This window comes from Cydia pomonella, chromosome 26 (genome assembly GCF_033807575.1).
Source record: "Cydia pomonella isolate Wapato2018A chromosome 26, ilCydPomo1, whole genome shotgun sequence".
In the NCBI taxonomy this organism is placed as follows: Eukaryota; Metazoa; Arthropoda; class Insecta; order Lepidoptera; family Tortricidae; genus Cydia; species Cydia pomonella.
Window position 1 is genome coordinate 10,063,365 of NC_084728.1, and position 21,374 is coordinate 10,084,738.

Below are 21,374 nucleotides of genomic sequence, written 5' to 3' on the forward strand. Positions count from 1 at the left end.
CAACTTGCTTTTGAAAGAAAGCTTGCTCTGAGCTTGTCTGATAGGCAGAGGGAGAGCATTCCACAGACGTATTGCTTGGCAAGTGAATGAGTTGGACAAGAATCCAGTCCGATGAGGGAGGACAGCCAGCTTCAGAGTTCGAGAAGTACGAAGAACATAACCAGGATGGGCTGTTATAAATTCAAATTTAGACCTGAGATAACTGGGTGAGATAAATTGTGTTCACGTCTTGTACATTTTTCTTTCCTGTGGACAATAGTTAACAGCTTGAGGGCATTTAGGTAATGATTTTAACGTATTTATTCAAATAAAAGGAGATCCTTTTCATGTGGATAAGAGTTAAATAAGAATATTAACCTTTAAAGCCCTTAACTTTTTGGTATGTCTACAGGAAAGACGTGAACAAAGAACGATTCAAAGTACGATAAGATGAGGTAATCCATCGTATGAAAAATACAGAAAGCTTTTACGAGCGTGGTAAAATAGTTATTTTGCAACAGAAGAGCAAAGTTTGATATTTCTTCGAGTGCTTATTTTGAGTCCCGTGCAAGCGAAATAATTTTGAAAAAAAAAAACATAAAACGCCTATAAACTGTCTTGAGTTATATCATTGATCGTCAAAACTACTTTTATCGATCAAATTCACAGCCTAAACTATTAAATTGAATCATCGAATACCTGTTTTTTAGTGTTCTTGTAACGTTATATATCTCCAAAACGATGTCTGAAAAATTATTAAAACTCACGAGTAGTATAATGGTTGTAATATAAAGCACAAAAATAACTTTAGCTATGTTCTATGTAGATAGCTACTCTTTTAATTTTATTTATGTTAACGGCACCAATCATGGGACATTTAAGAGAAAATTTGGAGTATTTTTGATATTCCACCGACATCTGTAAAATTTCTACCGCTTTATGCTTTAAAAGTTGAATGTTCAATTCGTCCTTTATGTTTTCTATGTATTTAATGAAAGCTACTTCAATTGTATCAATATTATTAACCAATTGAAACTTTGGTTTTTTGCTCCAGACATGGGATGTATGGCGCAATTAATTTTCAAACTAACAAATATCAATGAAAAATTAAACTTAAGCAACTTTTTGGCTCTTGTTTATGGTAAAATATTGCCAGCGATGTTAAGCTGATGGTAAATACTTGTTTTTGTGTTTTTGTTGTTTACCGGTGCTGTACAGGGGTATTACAGGGGTGTGTACTATATAAAACTATTTAATTTTTTGTTTACCTTTTTTGTCAAGATTAAGCAAGGTTAATTACGCCTAGAATAATCCCGTTAACTAATAAACACAACGACCTCTAAAACCCAAAATTTCATTTAAACCTACCTGCAAACCCATTACCCGTTCTAGTCCAAATTACTACCAATAAAGTACTTACTCCGTAATAAAATACTTAGTCTGTGCTCACAGCTTGGCCGCAGGCTCCAGTATTGAACGAGTCATTATTGGATGAAATGAGTTTAAACTTACACGCAAATAAACATACCAAAATACGCCCTATTCATTTTAAATAAAGCTCAAAATCCTTCCTCTTAAAATCACCTGCAGTAACCTTAATCTATCGCTATTTAAAACTACGCTTTATCTCTTCGATCTTAAAGCTCAAAATGCCTTAGTTGTATGTTATAACAGTCAACTCCCAACGGAATAGGCGTGGCCTCAGACACCACTAAGCATTCGCTACAATCTTCGTCAGTCGAGATCCGACGCTCAATCGCGAAGTGAGTGCAGTGTTGTGTGAAATGGAGTCCGAAATAAGCAAAATGCCTACCAAAATACCACCGAAAAACTTCTCAATCGAATCCATCGTCGGAATAAACGAGCGAAGATCACCAGAGATCGATATCGAGAATTCTATATCGCAGGATTACGCGAATTCGGAGGACGAAGAAGCTAAGATCCGGGATGCGAAGATGGGGTACTATTTCCAGCAGAATCGGGTGCCGAATTTCCCGTTTTTCATGTCGTATGACAAGAGGGTGATGGGATTTGAGGGTCAGGGGGAGGAGCTGAAGCGGGCGAGTCCGGGCAGCGCGAGGAGCGAAGTTGATAGCGACGGGGTTGACGAGAGACCACATGGTGAGTGAAGAATTACATTTTTATCATATCATAAAAAGAACAAAACTATTTTATTACTTATCACTCGGTAATAAACCTGAAGAATGCCCGATAAAAAGATCGCACTAAAGATGACTTCAATAGGGCGCTTGATAATTTTTTTATCTTGTTTATGATTTACGATAGTTTAAATGTTTTTTATGATTTTTTTATACCACGTCGGTGGAAAACAAGCACACGGTCCACCTGATGGTAAGCAGTCACCGTAGCCTATGGACGCCTGCAACTCCACAGGTACATGCGCGTTGCCGACCCTTTAAAAACATGTACACTGTATATGCTACATTATGGTATAACAGTGTTTTTCAACATATTTGCTACCCCCTCTATATGTAAGCTTTGTCGTTAATAGGTAGAGCACATTGAAATTTCTAATTGTTTATTTATAATTAATCCTAAATTTCTAATTGTTTACTGCATATCAATTACCGGGAAAACATTTTTATACTGATTTTTCAGGTTATAAGTAGAACATCTTCAATATTATTTTCATATGAGTAGTTATAATATAGGTACATATTTATAAATAATAGATTTAGAGCTTACACACAATGTATTATGTATAAGGTTTTTTTTAAATCTTTATTTATTTATTGAGGGTTTTAAACAAATGCCACCCTCATAGCGGCTCTCTAACAAAACTACACCAGTCTAATTTTCACTATTTCTACGTGCTATGATATCGATGACCATAGAATAAAGGAGCCCAGCCTCTTCCGAAGCTGGGGATGCTAGGATGCTATTGACTCGGCCGAGGTCATAGGAACAGACATTAAGCAAGCGACGCTGTGCGACACCTCGGCGACATTCCATTGTTATATGAATGGTATAAGGTGTGCGATACCTATTTGTTTCGAGACAATGAAACGCCTCCTCAAACCGACAGTAAAATGTGTTTGCCGTCGGCAGCGTTACAAATATATATAAACGCGGACTTGCGTTTCAACCTTACGTCGTTACTTTACCACTGATTCGCACTAAACGCTACGCATCCAGCTTTATCATGCGAACGGCTAAGGAGTGGAATTCACTTCCTGCAAATCTATTCCCAGTCCACTATAACTTGGACCTTTTTAAATCGAGAGTGAATAGACATCTTTTAGGTAAGCATGTTCCATCCTAGACTGCATCGGCACTTTCCATCAGGTGAGATTGTGGTCAAATGCTTACCTTTTCGCAATAAAAATAAAATAAAAAACCAACTATTTTGCAATAACACTCTTGATTTAAACGAATTATTGAATAATAAGGATTAATTAAACTATAGTCACAATGATAACAACTATCCGTACTTAAAATTTACTCCAAATTTACATCTATTAAATTAATATACGTACCTATAGTTCGTTTTTTTGCATTAGAAAAAAAGGTAAACAATCCTGACATGTCTTTTTATTGAAAAACGCTTTTTTTAAATCAGTAACTATTACTTATGAACGCAAAAAAAACCGACGAATTGAGAACCTCCTCCTTTTTTTGAAGTCTGTTAATAATGTAAATGATCGTATATGATTTATAATTGTTACATATTTACCGTGGCATATTTTTCAAAAGTGTTTTTCAAAAAAAGACACGTCATTATCGCTTACCTACTTTCTAATACTGAAAAAAAACGAACTATACACCGCAGAAAATATTTATTCTGTAATTTGTATTGATATTGACTGTATGTGACGTTATTTACATATACAGGATATATACAGATGTAGTTATTACTATAAATAACTAGCTTAAATCTAAAATAGACCCTTGAGAAAGGCCATAGCTGCCAGGTTCTGCAAAAAACTTATGCGGGCTGGGACCCCATGGACCTAGATTTTCAACGCCAAATGTATTTTACCTAAAACAAAATGTAAACATGCTTTACCTACTTTTTTTCCTGGATATTTTCTCAGTCATTAAAAAGTACCTCTATTTGTACTTTTTATGAAGTCGGTAAATGTCGGCGTGTTCAAATATTCCCAACATTATTACCGTATTGTTTAAGTTATCTTGTAGCGGTAAATTTTTAAAGTCCCGCCAAAGGTTGTATTGTACCGCAAAAGGTTTATTAGGCTTTTACAGACATTTAGAACATTGTCATTTCATTTAGATTATTATGACAAAAAGATATTGCCGAGTGTGCAAGTAGTTTTGGAAATATATCCGTTAAATAATTCAGTAATTGCAGGTGTAATAAAATCTTTAGTTTGTCACATTAAATATTGCAAGTTGTTTATTAAAGTGTGTAAATTCAATACGAATACAAAACCATATTGATATTAATTTTGCTTAGAAATACAATCAAAATATTAACCATACAACATAATTGGGGCCGCAATTAAAGCAACACGTGACGAGCTTTTTAAAGTAACTGTCAACGCTTGATGATATTTACTATAAAATAAAAAGATCGTATCTAGTAAATTATTGCTCGGTAAATTTCCAAAAAATAATTACGGGGTTACCTATTCTTATTTTAGTGTAATTTTATGTGGAATTAATTTCTGAATTAAATTGAATAATTAAGTGTAACTTATAAAAAAACTAAATCAATGATTACACGGATAAATTATATATCTGGTTTAATTTATCGCCCTCATTAGATTTACACACTGTATAATTTGATAATATCTTCTTGCAAGAAAACAATGTGACTAGGAACTTTGATTAAATAAAAAATCAAATATAAAGTAAATCCCAATAAAAACACAATAAAATATTTCCCCATTTAGCCTTTTTGTAGGTACAGTCCACTTCATAAATATGTATACATTTCTTTACCTTAATCCATTGTAATAAGATGAAAAAATTTATAAATATTTATGAACTAGACTGTAATAGATGAAAGTATTTTAAATGTTACATTTGTACGCTAAGTCAAATAAAACTATCACCCCGACAAGCAGATAAAGAAAGGATTACAATTAGCTTAAACTAAAATAACAGTTTATCCCCAAACAAAGACACCCTAAGCGATCTCCCTAAGCCTGCTTATTCTCCAATCGAGCATCACAGTGTTTACAAAACACATAAAAATATTCTCCCTTCGTCAGTCGGCTAAAAAGGGGCACGGAGCCCCGCGGGACGCACTTATTCAATCAAGTGATGAAAAGGGGCTCAAATCACAATTATTTCTATGCATCAGGTGTTTTATCATCAAGTGATTAAGTATGTAATTTGATAGGCAATTTGAAAGGGGTTTGATAGTTTTTTAATGATTTGTTGATACCGTGTTTCGGTATTTTGTACTTCGATTTGATATACATATTTATTATAGTCGGTCAAACAACGTTGTCAGTAGAAAATGGCGAGAAATGAAAATTTTCCACGCCTACATTTTTAAAATTTGCCGATATTTTTCTACCAATGGAAATGGCTTGACAGACTATTTCTATAAATACGGGAATGTCACCGTTAAAACAAAGTGTTCTAATACATAAAATATGAGTTTGGAGACAATTCTAGACAGGTCTAGAGTGGCGTCCTTTTGGAGTAGGCTGCGCAGCTCTGAGAACTGTATCCTAGCCACGATTAGTGAGGATTTGCACAGTCCAATCTGTAGGTTTTGGCTGTCTCTGCATCAAGATGCGAACCGAAAGTAGTTATTTTATTTTATTTTATTCTAAATTGTAATTTAAAAAAAAATATTATTGTTATACGGTTACTTTACTTTTTACACTTTTGTGCCATTTCAAATTGTAAATTCTATGTATCACGTTATTTTATATGGGTGCTTGCCTGAAATAAAATCAATTTTTTTTTTTTTTTTTAATTCTACAAACTCATATTGTATTGAATATAAGGCAATAAAAACTGTCACTAATCGTAGGAAACCTCGAAAATAAACCAAGGTATACATTTCAACACTAAAATTATAAACAAATCTAGCAATAAATAAAATCCAAGGAGTTACCAAGTCACGCTTTAATAGACAAATTGAACACAGTAGCACATATTGTTCTTCATTGCTTCTGTTTGCCATTGTCAGCCATCTTGCCAGCGTGACGTCTGTCAACTTTGCCGCCAAAATGAAAACTATAGACAATACCTTTTCCTTTGTTAGGTGTTGGGCCACAACTTTTGTTTTGCTCAATTATGGAGTATTTATTTTGACCGCGTCAACCTTTGAAATTTCTCTTTTATGGTGTACTATGGTTACTTGTCTGTTGTTTGGTTTCTATTTGGTTTTATTGCTTCCACATTTTTGGTCAATGCGGTGTTTTCTACGAAAACGCTTGTTTCAAACGGGAAGTTTAGTTACCAAATAAAATTCTTAGGAAAGTAGGTTGGTATGCTTTATTTTTGCACGAAAAACTAAGGTTAGGTTAGGTTACATGGAACAAACATGTGAAAGTTAAGGTAATAGATTTTCAATTGGATAAAATAATTACATGTTACTTGCTTGCTTAACTTGTATTGCTCTGTCCATAGCTATATTTCTTTGATCGGTCTAATCTTTTATATGGTTATTTTTTAAAGGTAATACAGATTATTTTTGCATCAATTTGTAAATTTTTGATTCAAAGAATTTGTTTGCATCGATGGCAGTTATATATAACCATTACAAAAAAAAAGAAATCAGTGCATTTAGTATGCATGCAGGCGTGCAAAAATTGTAAAAAACAGGTAATATCTACAAAAGCACATATATTTTACATAATTTAATAACCATAAATAAGAACTATTTACTTTAAAGCTCGGGTTGGGCGTTGGTGGCATAGAGTCAGACCAAGATAAGTTGGCAGCGATTTTAATAGCCCAGACAGTGCAAAGTGTTATTTTAAACGTCAAATATCTATAAAATTATGACGTTTCCTTAACACTTGCATTATAATAAATACTTTTCTAGCATGAATTTTTTCTAGCATTTCTAGTGTGCATAGGCTGGGTTATCAAAATCGCTGCCAACTTAGCTCGGTCTGACTCTAGCAACAGATATTATTTTCAGCTATTTATCATTAAATTCATTCATGCTAGAAAAGTATTTATTAAAACAAAAAAGATATAGTCAGGTTTATTCCAAAATATGAAAATGATATTTTATTAAACATATTTAAACTCAATAATTTGTTGAATATCCAACTACAGATTGTTTCATTAACACATCATAAAATTAAAACTGTTTGACATGTTCACTATAAAGCCTAAGGTAAATTAAAGGCTAGCAATTAAAAAAAGCTAAAAAACAAATGCAACCATAAAAGCCCCGTTATCTTAATCCCAGTGTTACCCTACCTCGTGAGCGAAAGAGACGGCGAACGCCCCGCCCTGATTGGTGGGGATAACTGGACACGTTATTGGTTAGACGCGTTATAGATTTTTAGTACACCCACTTGCTACAGTCGCCTTAAATGTTGTCATAGACAATCTTCCTTTTAAGCGCGCTTGAAATTTGACAGTTTGTGTTCAGCCAGTATTTTTTACTTTTGTAAAGTTTGAATATGGAAGCGTTCAGGAATTATTCGTTGGATCATAAAATGTTGACAGTTGATTTTATAACGAATCATTATGATGTTACGCCTCCGCCATCACCGAAAAGCAAAGGTATTTATTAATGTTTTGTCAACTAATTTGATTTCTTAAAGTTACTAGTATGTTATAGGACATTATAGGACATTATTACACAAATTGACTACTTAAGTCCCACAGAAACCTCAATAAGGCTTGTGTTGAGGGTACTTAGACAACGATATATATATAATATAAAAATATTTATAAATACTTAAATACATAGAAAACACCCATGACTCAGGAACAAATATCCATGCTAATCACACGAATAAATGCCCTTACCAGGATTTGAACCCGGGACCATCAGCTTCATAGGCAGGGTCACTACCCACTAGGCCAAACCGGTCGTCAAACATGTTACATTCGAAAATCAATTAATTGCGTAACTTATTCTTGAATATGCTATCACAATTGGTATTCTAATGTCATAATACATATAACTATACATACGCTTGTTATGCATGACTATACATACGTATTATGTAATTAAATCGTCAAAGCGTGATCATAAAATCAACTCTTATATACACTTGCCATCTGGCACTAGATATCTAGACTTTCTCAAGCTAATGAAAGGTTCATTATTCTTAGTACTTAATGAATACAGATGTTGTCAAGGCGTTTTGATATTGAAAGCTAAATAACTTAAGTACTCACAAGTTAAATTATAATAAACGATTTGGTTGATGTAGCCAAATGGACCTAAGTATTTTTATATGTTTCACTTTTTTAGGTAATTTAGGTAACGTATGTATAAAAATACTAGAGGCATATTGTGGTTTAATAACAGGTTATGATTTGGATCTAGATTGTTACGGATTTGATCTGTCAAATCATATAGGTAGATAACAAATACAAATTAAATCATAACCGGTTACTATGTCAGAATACAGCTCCTTGTGTCTATAATTTTAAACGGGTTTTTATTGTCTTTAAGCGATATCGTTATTTTCCTGTTATTATTTTTATATTTAAACATCCAGGATATAATATATAATACGGACACAGAATAATATTATCGTCATCCTTTAATAAATATTATATTTTATAAAATCCCTTAACACACACACACACATACTCACACACACAAAACACACACACACACACGCACATACACATGCGCGCAAAACACTTAAAAGTGGCTCTTATACTTGAAGATTTAAAATTACATTAGTTACTTTGCTACTCGCATCTTAGTTTAGTATTACATAGTTTACTTACATATTAATTATTTAGTTTATACTTTGTAGCCATCATAGTTTTGCTTTTAGCTTCTAGGTAATCACTAAGGAAGAGCGGTGTTCCTTAACACAGGTATTTCTATACTTAAAAAGGGACACCAACCTGTATTTTGTTAAATATGCTTGTGAGAGAATAAATCATTTTTCATTTCATTTTCAAATACCATATATTATCGAACACTAACGGTCTTTAAATTTGAACTTCGAAAAGTACCGTTTGTTAGGAAATTAGGCCCAGTTTTAAACCTAAACAAATCGCCATAAACACCTTAAGATAACACCCAGGTAGATGAACCAACAACAATGCATGTACTAAACCTTTTAACTCGCTAATTTCAACGTTAATCCAAACGGAATAAGACTTCATAAAATGAGATTGGTGTTTTCGAGCTGTAAAGTTAACCTTGTCAAAATTGTAAAAGTAATTATGAGCTTTTTACAACATCTTTGAAAACGCCGACTCCTTTGTTGTTGTTTATAACGTACAAAAACTTCGGTACCGTATTCTTCTCGATAATTTCGAGTTTAATATTTTTATTAACGTTTTATTGCGCACCGTTAGGTTATCACATTATGGTCACATTTTATGGCCTTTGGAGTTGCCGCTAAATTCGCTTAGTGTTTGTATTCAAATAAAAAATTAGTCGTGAAGACTACAATATCTAAATGAAGACGTTCCTATTATCGATAATGTTTTAAAACTTTACATATAGGTTGTTTGAGTTCATATAAATATCAGGTGAATTTCATTCCTCCACCAGCCTAAGCTAATATCACCTGATATTAACTGTACTATAATGACACAAATACATGTATATCCCCGTGCTTCTAGAAATAAAATATCATAATTATTATGTGTCGATACTTATAATAATGTAGTTATCATAATATTACCTAAATCAATTTCAGTCAGTCATTACCAACCACAGCAGATTTCGGACCAAACAATTGACGAAATAGTTTATTTAGCCGCATCATTTAACGTCAATATTTGAGGCTAAAACCGTGAGCATACGTCACGTTGGCAGTTTAGTGAAGCTAAATGGTTCAATTAACATCAAATAAAGCCGTATTACTGGCCACAGCTGCCAAATTAAATCAAAGGCATCAATGCATTGTCTATGGTAGAAAAAGTTAACAGCGCGGGTGGATTCCCGCCACAAATTGACAAGTGGCCATTTTTAATTGTGCACACGTTTACCAACTTAACAATGCTGTTAACAAAAGCGCTACTGTACTCCGCAAGCTCTATTTTTGTACGCGGTAAAGCTAATTCAATATTTCGCCACCGGTAAATATAAAATTGTGCAGGAGCGAGGGTCGAGAATGTAATATGTCTTGTCAATTGGGCTTAAACTGATTTTGTTTTTATTGCGCCGTGCTCCCTACTGAGATATTTATCTTCATTATATCGTTGCCGACTAGTAGATACGAATTTTATTATGAAAATTGTGTAGGGGAGAGCGGGGACATGGGTAATTGGGTCCGTAGGATAATTGTTCAAATGGATGCTGCAAATTGTTTCTGGTCCGCTGGGAGCGTAATCCTTGTAACACTATTTTCAGCATATTGTTTTAATATTTTTAAACATATTTATTATTGATGAAGAGAGACGGTAATGGAATTATGCTGATTATATTTCATACAATCAAGTTTTCTTTATACGTTGCTTAGGTAAGTTATTTTATGTTCATTTTGTATTTTTCTAATCTGATATTTTTAGTTTAAATTATTTTAACTTTGAATTGTCTTTACAAATAAGTTTTAACTCTTCTACTATTAGATACTACCGGGAAAACTAAAATATCCTTACATTTCCAGATTATTTGAAAAAAATACAAGAAAATCTTTTAAGTTTACGTCCACAGTTTATTAAAATGGTGCTCGATTCAATGCAGAGCAAAGCTCAGTCGTTCGGATAAAAGTATTGTCTTGAAACAATATCACAATCCTATTTCATCAATCTCACCCAATTAACATTAGTGCTGGATAATGGATTCACCGTAACTATCTGGCCAGTTCCATCCATAGACAACCGGTCTATTAAGCGGGAACACACGAGGCAATCGCCGGCGCGTGGCGAGGGTGCCGATAATGCCAATAGCAAATTTAGCTAACCATGATATCTGGTTGTAAATCAAGCTGAATTAAATCGTAGCCCATGGTATTAAGGACTTGATAGATGCAGTTGTATATTGGGCGGATTTGCCGCTTAAATTGAACGTCACTATTATTAATGAAGCGTTCGATTGGGCGTTCTTTGGCATTTATGGCGTTTTATGGCCAATTAGCTACCTCCGTTAGTTTTGTGTTTAACATTTTAGTGCTTTATGATATATTCTTCAGTGATGAAAGGTAGAAAGTATTCAAATTTTAAGTCTATTTTTAACCGCCTTCAAAAAAAAGAGGGTTCTCAGTTTGACCCGTATGTTTGTATGTATGTATGTATGTTTGTCCGCGATTATCTCGCGATTGGCTGAACCAATTTTGATGCGGTTTTCAGAAAAGTGTCACATTCTAAGGAAGGTTTTAGTATATATGGATGGTTTGAAAAACAATTGGACCCGGTAGGTAGGCGCTGCTATCTGTATATCGTCAAACTTGATTTGCTGAAACCGATTTAGATGAAATTTCGTGTGTATATTTCAACGGGATCCTGGATGGTTTGGAAACACTATTGGACCCGGTAGGTGGCGCTATATTTTTCTTTCTGGAAACATTTTGAACAACCTAATTTAATAGACTAGACATTGATTTAAGTTTTTTTTTTTCATGCACTACTGTGCTTGAGAATGGAGACATAGACACTCCGAAACTATCGCGCGAGTGATTAAAATTACGTGAGTAGTATAACACGCGATAACATCAATTAAGTTATCATAAAATTCTGAGTGTAACGTAGTACGGTTATTTTTTATCATAAGATTGTCATTTAACACGTACCTAGGTCAAGGACTTTAATTTCGATACCATTTCGTACATTGTCACAGTGACAATAGTATGAGGTCCCTAGCTATCACTTATACAATTAAATAAATAAATAAATAAAATAAATATTATAGGACATTATTACACAAATTGACTAAGTCCCACAGTAAGCTCAATAAGGCTTGTGTCGAGGGTACTTAGATAACGATATATATAATATATAAATATTTATAAATACTTAAATACATAGAAAACACCCATGACTCAGGAACAAATATCCATGCTCATCACACGAATAAATGCCCTTACCTTACCAGGATTTGAACCAGGGACCATCAGCTTCGTAGGCAGGGTCACTACCCACTAGGCCAAACCGGTCGTCACAATTGCAATTGATACCTAAAATAATTTCCCCGATGTTTGAATATGACGAAAACGCTAACGCAGCTAAATAAATTTGCAAAAATTTAAAAACACAGACTGTTTAACATTACAACCAATTATATGACGTAGAAATCTTTTGATAATAAATGATTAAGCCTTAAGGGGTTGAAATGAGTGTTGAAAATTATTACGACTTACTCGGACATATAATCGTATACAGACTATTCTGTACCCCTAGTGTAATTTTGTCGATAGCGAAACGTGACGTACGCGTTTGCGTTAAGTCTCATTTTGTATGGGTTTTTGAACAGCGCGTGTGACTAGCCATATGCCTATTATATTAGCCTCGACTTTATATTAAAATACATAAAAAATAACGAAATACCTTGTAAAAAACAAGTCTTCTTCATTTGCATTTTTCATTCATAATTTCACTGCGTATTCTGACAATTACGACTTGAAGGACACGTTTCCGTATTTCACCACTTGTGATGACAATTAAATACGTAACATACAGTAAATATTAATTATTTTGGTTTATATCAATGTGCGAAAATAATAAATAATATTAAGACCGCTAGTTGTTACCTGGTATTAGTTTTCTTTGAAAAGAATATTTGTAGTCTTACATGCATGTAAAATGTATAAGTATTGGTACAAAAAACATTGACTTACTTAATAATAAACATAAAATATTTCAATACAGGCGTTATTTTCAGAAAACAAAACTATAATACCTGAAATTAAATAATGGTGTTAGCATATTCATGTTTGACAGGTTTTGGAACGATCCCTTTTTTATCGATTGTTTTGGTCTACTTAAACTGACTATTAAGCAAATGCTGTCATTGTGAGCGTAAACGACATTGTGTGCGTGAACAAGGTAGTGTGCGTAAACGTCATTGAAATTATCTCCGTCTTTCTCTGAGCCGTGTATGCGAAAGAGACACAGTTGATAATTGGCATTAATATGAACGTTATTGTATAGGGAGTATGGATTGGTAAATAAGATGTAACTTATGACCTTTCTTCATGAATCGTATGTTGTTACGTGCCGCGAAGCGAACAACCTCTTCTCTGATTTTGATGCCCTGGTACATCAAAGCTAGAAATACGTCATAAATCTTCACCTGTCGTCATTGTGTCGCTATTGTGTCGCTATATTGTCGCTAGTCGCCAATGTGTCGTCATTGTGTCGCTATTGTGTCGCTATATTGTCGCTAGTCGCCAATGTGTCGTCATTGTGTCGCTATTGTGTCGCTATATTGTCGCTAGTCGCTGTTATGTCGCTATTTTGTCGCCAGTCGCTAATATGTCGCTACTAAAGAGTATAAAAGGGCCGGAAAGTACGGTAGGGGGGGATTCATTCTTCGACCATCGGACTAGCAGTATCTCTGGCTTTGAGTAAGTCAAGTTTCTCTACTATTCTTTCTATTTGTTTGTGTTTGCTGGGAATTATCCTAGTGAATTTAAACTTGTAAGATTGTGTCTGTGTTTGGCATTGCGGGGACAATGTTGTCGTAATGCTAAGCTTAGGCTATGGTGGAGATTCTTTACTTTCTTATCTGTGTTACTATATTGTGAGTTTTGTTAGTGAAATCTAATTTTGTTATTTTACTACCTTTCTATGAGGTTAGTTTGTTATTTTATAAAGCCAGATCACTGTTTGGACTAACAGTTTGTCCATCTAAGCAGCTTCTCCCTAACGGTGACAAATTGCAGCTGTTTAGAAGTCTTTTGCTCCAGGTTGAGAGGACTTGGCGTCTCTTCTTTACCAACATAAGAGGCTAGCATACTCTCCCTAGTCTCAAAGTCCAGCTGTTAGATGAATGTGAGGGCATCACGTGCGTGCCATTGGGAGTAATCCCTACTCACTGAAGTCTGCAGTAATTGAGGCTAGGTCCCGTATTAAATATATTTATATATTTCGGTACTCTGGTTCGTGCTTGTGCTGGTTGCAGGGAAAACTTCTGTCGTGATTGATACCAAACACAAACAAAGTCTTAGTCATGGCAGCGTTTCCCATGTGGCTAGTGCGGGTGTGGGCTAGGATGCCGATGTTTTTATATACATGCTAGGGCGGTCTATTCTCATCCACCGTGCCCACGTGGCGATGAGGAGGGGGCCAATCACACAGACACTAGGGTTTGCTATACCTCGGTTTTGTCGGCCGAATGCTTACAACTTAGACTTAGGGATACACTTGTGTATGTTCCAAATCACTAGATCAATGGTAAGTACGATCTGTGTTCTGGACATACTAGATTAGGGACTAAGGGCAGGAATAGGGTAGAGTCAAACACACTGTTATAGGGTCTCTCTTAGGTTTGGTCTATAAAGTTGATTGGTTGGTGTATATTTCTCTTTTAAAGGTTCTAATGACGAGAAGCTATGGTTTTATATCTTGTACTAATGCTAATATTAAGTGAAATATTGGTAATGGAGTCTAATTACCTAAATCTTCCAGACTGTTACTTATCCTGAGTGGAAAATTGAAGGTTACCTGTAAAATCTTTTATCTATTTATTTTTATTTCTGGGTTTTTTTGGTGTAGAGACGAAGTACTGAGTATTGCAATCAGGTTCTAAGGTATTTATAAATTCAATTCTTAAATATCAAGTTGGGTTTAGGAACACAGACTATTCTAAGATTAAAGAATGGTTTGTTTTAGAGACCCTTTGGCAGGCGAGCGCAGTCCATTGGAATCTTTGAGTGGAATAATGCTCACCTTGATATTTCGATCTCATAAAGTACAATAATGAGCTAAACTTGTACTTCGTTTATACATTTGAAAGGCCTGGGAATTCAGCCTTCCTTTAGCTATGGGGATTGGGTAATGGCTTAGTAGCCTTAGTTTTTGGATATGAAAAAAGATAAGTAAATGGTGTCTGACGAATACTTATCGCTTCTCTTCGTCAGCCCCTAGGATTGCATAGGTTTCGAAGCGTTGGTCATAGCCTGTCTGGCTAATAAGATAGGAGTAGGTGGCCCGATTGATATTGCTAATCGGAGTAAGAGTCTTCAGACCTGCATCTAGCATTAGAGGCAGCACGTGAGAATAATTCACACCTCGCTTAGAAGATAATAGGTAATAATATTTCATTTTAAAAGAATTGTGTGTAAATGGGCTTAACCCAGGAGTGCTGCTTCAATGTTACCCCGAAGACTTAATAGGAGTAGCAGGATTTTACCAAAAATATTTTTATATTTATATTATCTTACATGCTGCAATACTATTTTTATATTATCTTACATGCTGCAATACTATTTTTATATTATCTTACATGCTGCATTACTTTTCTAACGATTTAATATAAGCATATTTTAAATTACTTCAAAAATCACATTGACGTTTCTGTATTTGTAATTTAAGGCTACTCCCGTCGTCTACGACCTTGCGCGTGTGGGCGGAGCCTATATCCTTTACCACGACACTGCTCATACCTTGTCGATGGTTATATATTTTCATTCTACTTATAAGGTGTCATATTTAATATAGAAAAAGGTTTGGAATAACTTAGTCTTACGGTATTTTGCTGAAGGTTGAATCTTAACATAATATCCTATCGATTATTTCCTATCATCATAATAAATTATTTAGTATAGTAAATTTCCGAGTCTTAACATCTAGGTAATACTTAATCAGGTAGAATCAGAGTCCAAGATTTAGTTGTTACTCATTAAAGAATCTAGGGAACCGCGGTTCACTTCGAGGGGTCCTAACCTTTAACTAGACGATCACTTGGCCAAATAATTGTCAAGGTAAAATTATTGTTGGGGTAAAATTATGAGGGTAGAATTTAAGGGTGGTATCAGCTTAAGGTGAGGTACATTTTGGTAGGTAGGGGAGGTTACATTTTGGTGCCGTGACGCAGGATTTATTTTACCTGGTTTACTATGGTTTTTCAAGATATATCTATGTAAAAGTAGCCATTCAGGCTACATTTTGGTAGGCCGTGTCCAGTATGCAGCGTAACCTCGATGGTTATATTTTAGTGGAATCAACACCAAGGATAGAAAGTAAAAGTAGCCATTCAGGCTACATTTTGTTGCCGTGAGAGTGGAGTGGGTACACTGAATTTTGGACTCTGTTTTTATTGTGTTTTAAATAAAAGTCATAAAATCTAACGTTTATTTTTCAAACTGTTATTATGTACAAAAAAAATCCTTAGAGTTATTTTCTACTTAATAAATAAATCCTTATAGTTATTTTCTACATAATAAGTATATCAGTCTTCTTTACTCGTTTTCTTATCGCCGTTGTTAGGGGATTCATTTCATATTTAAGACGTGTCATCACAAAATAATCAATTATAATTTCATCTTCTTGCGCCTTGATACCTGAAAAATAATAATAGCAAAATTAAAACCTATGTAGTATAACTTTAGTACATACAACGACTATCTTAAGCGAAAATAATCATACTTGTTCCTTTCGCGTCATAGATTTGTTAAGAAATTATATTTGTAGCAGGGACCAATAACAATAATGAAATAAATAAATAAATATTTTCAAGTCAGTCTTTCACATATCGACCGTGTCTCAAATAGGCAAAGTTTGTGCTATAGGTACTATGCGGCGTAGTGTATATTTCTATGGATAAGTACATACTTAAAACTTAGATAAATAGATAATATCCATGATTTAGGAACGCATATTCGTAGTAGACGGGCAAGCGGATGCTTTTGTTAGGCAGCTGTCATAGGAAGGGTCGCTACCTAGTAAGCTAGGAGGCTAGTGCCAATAGTCTAGACATAAGTTAACATTACCTAAGTCTACCTAGGATGCGGTTAGGTATAGCCTAGATAAAACACAGGTCTGTTAGAAGTTGTGCTTTACTCGAAAAATCATGGGGGCGTGAAATAGCTCCATTTCACGTAGATTTTCTTAAAATACTAAGGAATAGGGGGCGTATTCCGCATCTTTCGTACTTTTCTATATATGCCGGCAACGCAGTTACAACTCCTCTGGTTTTGCGATCGCTCGACTCACCATTGGGCGATTTGTTTGAAATTTGTTTTCTATGTCATATAAATAAGCTACGCGCATGTGATAATATAGGAGTTCGACTGTTATTAGAAAGTTTATAAACTCATAAAATATCATCCTATAACCTACAGATCGGATAATAAAGTTCATGCATTATCTGACGGTTAAGCACAGCTTTGTCACTCATAGAATAGTAGCAACAAACAGTTCATTCTGTTAGGTACAATTAATCTGTATGAACGTGGGTCTAAGTAACAACCACACATACGTTAGGACTATGTTTGGTTTGATTATTGTATGTGAACATCATACATTAGTTACTGTAGGATAATCATGTATATATGTATGAACTAGGGATCTGATTAAGTACAGTTGACAGAGTTATTTACCACACATGTTAGGACATTTAGACTAGGAAAGCAAACAGTCATAGTACGTCATATAATAATTATTAGAAGATTAGTAGTACATATACATATGTATGAGAATTTAGCTACATAGGCCTTCTTCAGAACCCTCACTATATTTATTAAGAATAGCAGTGAAATATGTGCATAGTTACTATCTACAGTCATTGCTATTATTTACTAGGACCTGTAAGAGTGCTTTGTTTTTCATGAAAATCGACCGAGATATGTAATACGTTATTGCCCTGACTAACGGCGCACATACAAAAACATACTTATTTGTAGTATAAAAGTATATTAGACATAGGTTGACTAAGGATTACAGTACTGACGACGGTACGGACGGACGGTCTGTTGACGGTACTTTTCCATCGTATTCTGACTACGGTCGAATAATAGTACATGATTGGTTAAGCCTAGCATACTAAGTACCTAACATAAAAGATCTTGAGTGTCACTTTCCCTATAAGTAGTATTCAATGTAGACCACTGCTGTTGTGGGTGCGGGTTTCTAGAAATAGAGCCGTGGGACAGGAACTTTGAAGTGGCAGTAGACAGCAGCCATTGTTACAGCAAAAGTTGTGAAATAAAATTATTGAACAGGAGTCTGGAGAGGTGTGGTCCTTCGTAATCTGAAATAAATAGGCAAGCATTAGAAAAAATCTGTTAAAATTAAAGAGGAATAGGTAGCATTATATTTTCCTTTATGAGGGTCAATTTTAGTTAGGCTATATATCAACAATTTTCTTAAGGCGTCCATTCGCGGGGGCGCGTTATTATTTTCAATACATAACACACATTTTATAGAAATATTAGGGTTCATAATGTAAGAATAGGTGGTACTTAAATTTTGCAAATAAAATAATTCTAAAAAGTTTGAAAATCTTTGCCTTGCAGGACATACTTCTATAATCTAGGTCCCAAATAAGCTAGGCTAAGTCCAATTAGTCAATAGAATTAGAATAGGTTATGTGAGGCTAAGCACATACTTAATTTCTCTACTCTTTCATTGGGAACTCATCACTTAGGTTTTAAAAAAAATATATATTAGTGTCAGTCATAAGTCAAGAGGTCCATACATAACATTACATTTTGTACAATTTATTACAAAAAGAAAAAAATACCTTTCAGAAATAGAAGCATTCCATAGTGTGTATTTTGAGGCTAGACGTAATGACTCTGCGGGGCACTGTTAGTTCTCCGGAACACTGAAATTGAAAATGTTTAGCTTAAGTAGGGTATATTTAAGAAAACTTAATTTTAAGTCTCTTTAAAGGGTTTTATTTTCTACTATAAGATACTTCACATACATCACAGTTCAGAAAAAGGAAGACTAAACAGTTCAGATTTTTTTATGACAAATGAAGAAAATTAAGTTGCTTATTTTACTAAGTAGGCTTAATTCTAAAGATAGCTTTTCAAGGTGGCATTGGTTACTATACTTACTTGAAAATTGTGGTAAGACATGGAGAAACAGGAATCATGAAAATAACCATCGAGATTTCCTTCGCTTGGCTTAAGTTTAACTGACTGCTAGGTGACCTAACGGCCAGGTATCAGGAAACCATTCTGTTTGCTGAAAATTTAAACATATGTATATTGTACATTTTATTGCATTAAGTAGGATATTTGAGACCGATAAAAATAAATGAGTAGATAGCAAACATCAAAATGACCAACTCAATGTACTGCACGTGGTCAATGTTCAAAATAACACTGTAATAGGATTTATACAAAAGTTAGTCTGAAATTATATAAACTTGAGGATAGCTATTTATAAGTATTATTAGAAGTGTTTATTTTAAACTAGAAAGGTTTTAATATTTAAAAAAAAAAAAAAATTTTAGTAGGTACAAAAAAAAAATTTTAAGCGAGAAAGTTTTTTCTAAAATTTCTGTTTTTAAGTAGGATTAAGAAAAAAATCTTTTCCTTTTAGTGACATAGTTGTTGAACTTACTTGGAGATTATCGAGAGACTCGGAAAAGTCCATGAAAACAGCAAACGGAAATTTGCTCCGCTCGGCTTAAACATCACCAAACACTAGGTATGGGTATATATAGGCAGCCATCAGAGTTGTCTCTGTTTGCTGAAAAATTAAACATATATTGTAAGGTTAATTGCAAGAAGAGGAATATTTATGACAGGTTCAAGTTTAGGTTCACTTTTTCAGTTACCGGACAACTGCCGGGATCCTTTTAGAAAGAAAACTACAAATTCACTAACAAATTTTCAGTAACGCAAGAAATCCTATTCATATTTTAGCTGAAGTCATCACATAATTTTAAATTTTCATAACATCTTGCACTTCCAAATTAAAAAAAAAAAAACTCATATTTAAAAAAAAAAACAGACATCCATATATCATCTTATAGAACAATAACATTTTTCGAATTCCAAATACAGTCAAGTAAGGCCTAAAGGGAATTTGTTTAGTAGTAGTCTAGTACTAGTATTAAAAATGTCATACTTACTCTTTAAGGTTGTGTAAAGATTCATCAAATCCAGCAAGCGGGGTTCTCCAGCATAATTTCAATACATTGTCATTGTTTACAGTTCATGTAAGTCAGGCAACAGGGACTATTCCAATAGAGTTGTCAGTTTACTGAAAGACACATATAGTTTGTAAGTCTTATTGCAATAGAAAACGCGTAGTAAAGGATCAAAATAACATTAGATAGGCAGCATAAAACAAAATTATGAATGTCATCCCGTCAGTACTTTGATTATTTTCAGTTTTATTCGAAAAGAAATGTGTTTGTATTGGTGAACAAGACAGTAAAAATAAGGCAATACAATACTCTAGGCCACTATAAGTAGAATAATACCAAATTAGGAAAAACTTAATGCTAGCCTGAAACAGACAGTACTCGTATTTATTGGAAAAGCAGTTTTATTGATAGATAGGTCAATTTGTGGGTGTTATTATTTTCTATCAGGCTTTAAGTATGTGAGTATGTTTGACAGGGCTTCAATAGCAGTGATTTTTCTAAATGACAGAATAAAAATAGAAACTTACCTTGCTAGGAGTGACAGATTTCATATTTGAGCCCATTTCGATCGGTATATCGATTCGAACAGGAACTCGGCACATTAATTAAACATCCTTGTTTCTATACAGTTCAAACTTTAGGTCATAGGACTCATAGGTCATCGTAGGGCACTAGATTCATTGAAGATTTATAAAATTTGACGAAAGTGAAGAACATGATCGTGTTTTAATCCGAAATTCTATTGCGTTTGTCTTGTACAGTTCTTGCGATTGGCAATGGGTAGAATATTTAGAGAATCGTAAAAAGCACACGCGAGGACGATCTTTTCCAGTACAATTAAAATTTCTGTCGTGATAATGCTTTGTCAACTTTCTCCATACAGCTTATTTATTTACAATATGGCGGTTAGATGGTTGTCATTTATTTGCTTATTAAGGTTTTAATTCACTGTGACACTGATAGTTAAGGTAACTTTGGTATTTATGACCTTAATTAATAATTTCGAGATTTAATAACAAGTTTTAGGCATTGAAAATGAATGCTCTTAATAGAAAATACTAATAAAAAAAACTTAAATGAACGGAAGTAAGAAAAGTGTCAGAGCTTAGGGCTGCCATGATTAAAATATCATTGTACGTCTAGAATCGTTTATGGTATGACATGATTAAATTACTTGACCGTCACTGGAAGCTTTATAATTGAGATAGCATATCTGTTTCCGTCGAATTATCACCAGTCTAGTGCTTTATTTGACTTCGTTTTCTGGCGACAGTGGCGACACCTGGCGGACCGCGCCATTTTT

The 21,374-nt window shown here is 34.1% G+C and overlaps 1 protein-coding gene and 1 long non-coding RNA gene across 3 annotated transcripts in view; one reads left to right on the plus strand and one right to left on the minus strand.

Moving 5' to 3' along the window:
* The first annotated feature begins 1,187 nt into the window (after window positions 1-1,187).
* Window positions 1,188-21,374, plus strand: part of LOC133532122 (segmentation protein even-skipped) — a 44,430-nt gene continuing 24,243 nt past the window's right edge. Inside the window, exon 1 of the mRNA XM_061870651.1 lies at window positions 1,188-2,100. Coding sequence (XP_061726635.1) covers window positions 1,764-2,100 — 337 coding nt within the window. The 5' untranslated portion in view covers window positions 1,188-1,763. The remainder of the gene's footprint in view (window positions 2,101-21,374) is intronic.
* Window positions 16,304-21,146, minus strand: LOC133532127 (uncharacterized). Of its 2 annotated transcripts, XR_009801648.1 has the most exons (7): window positions 20,599-21,144; window positions 20,054-20,184; window positions 19,540-19,668; window positions 19,029-19,158; window positions 18,707-18,790; window positions 18,015-18,214; window positions 16,304-16,526 (listed from the first exon to the last, which is right to left on the minus strand). It is a non-coding gene; the product is annotated as an uncharacterized LOC133532127 (long non-coding RNA). The 2 variants fall into 2 exon arrangements; XR_009801647.1 differs by having other exon boundaries at window positions 16,304-18,214; window positions 20,599-21,146.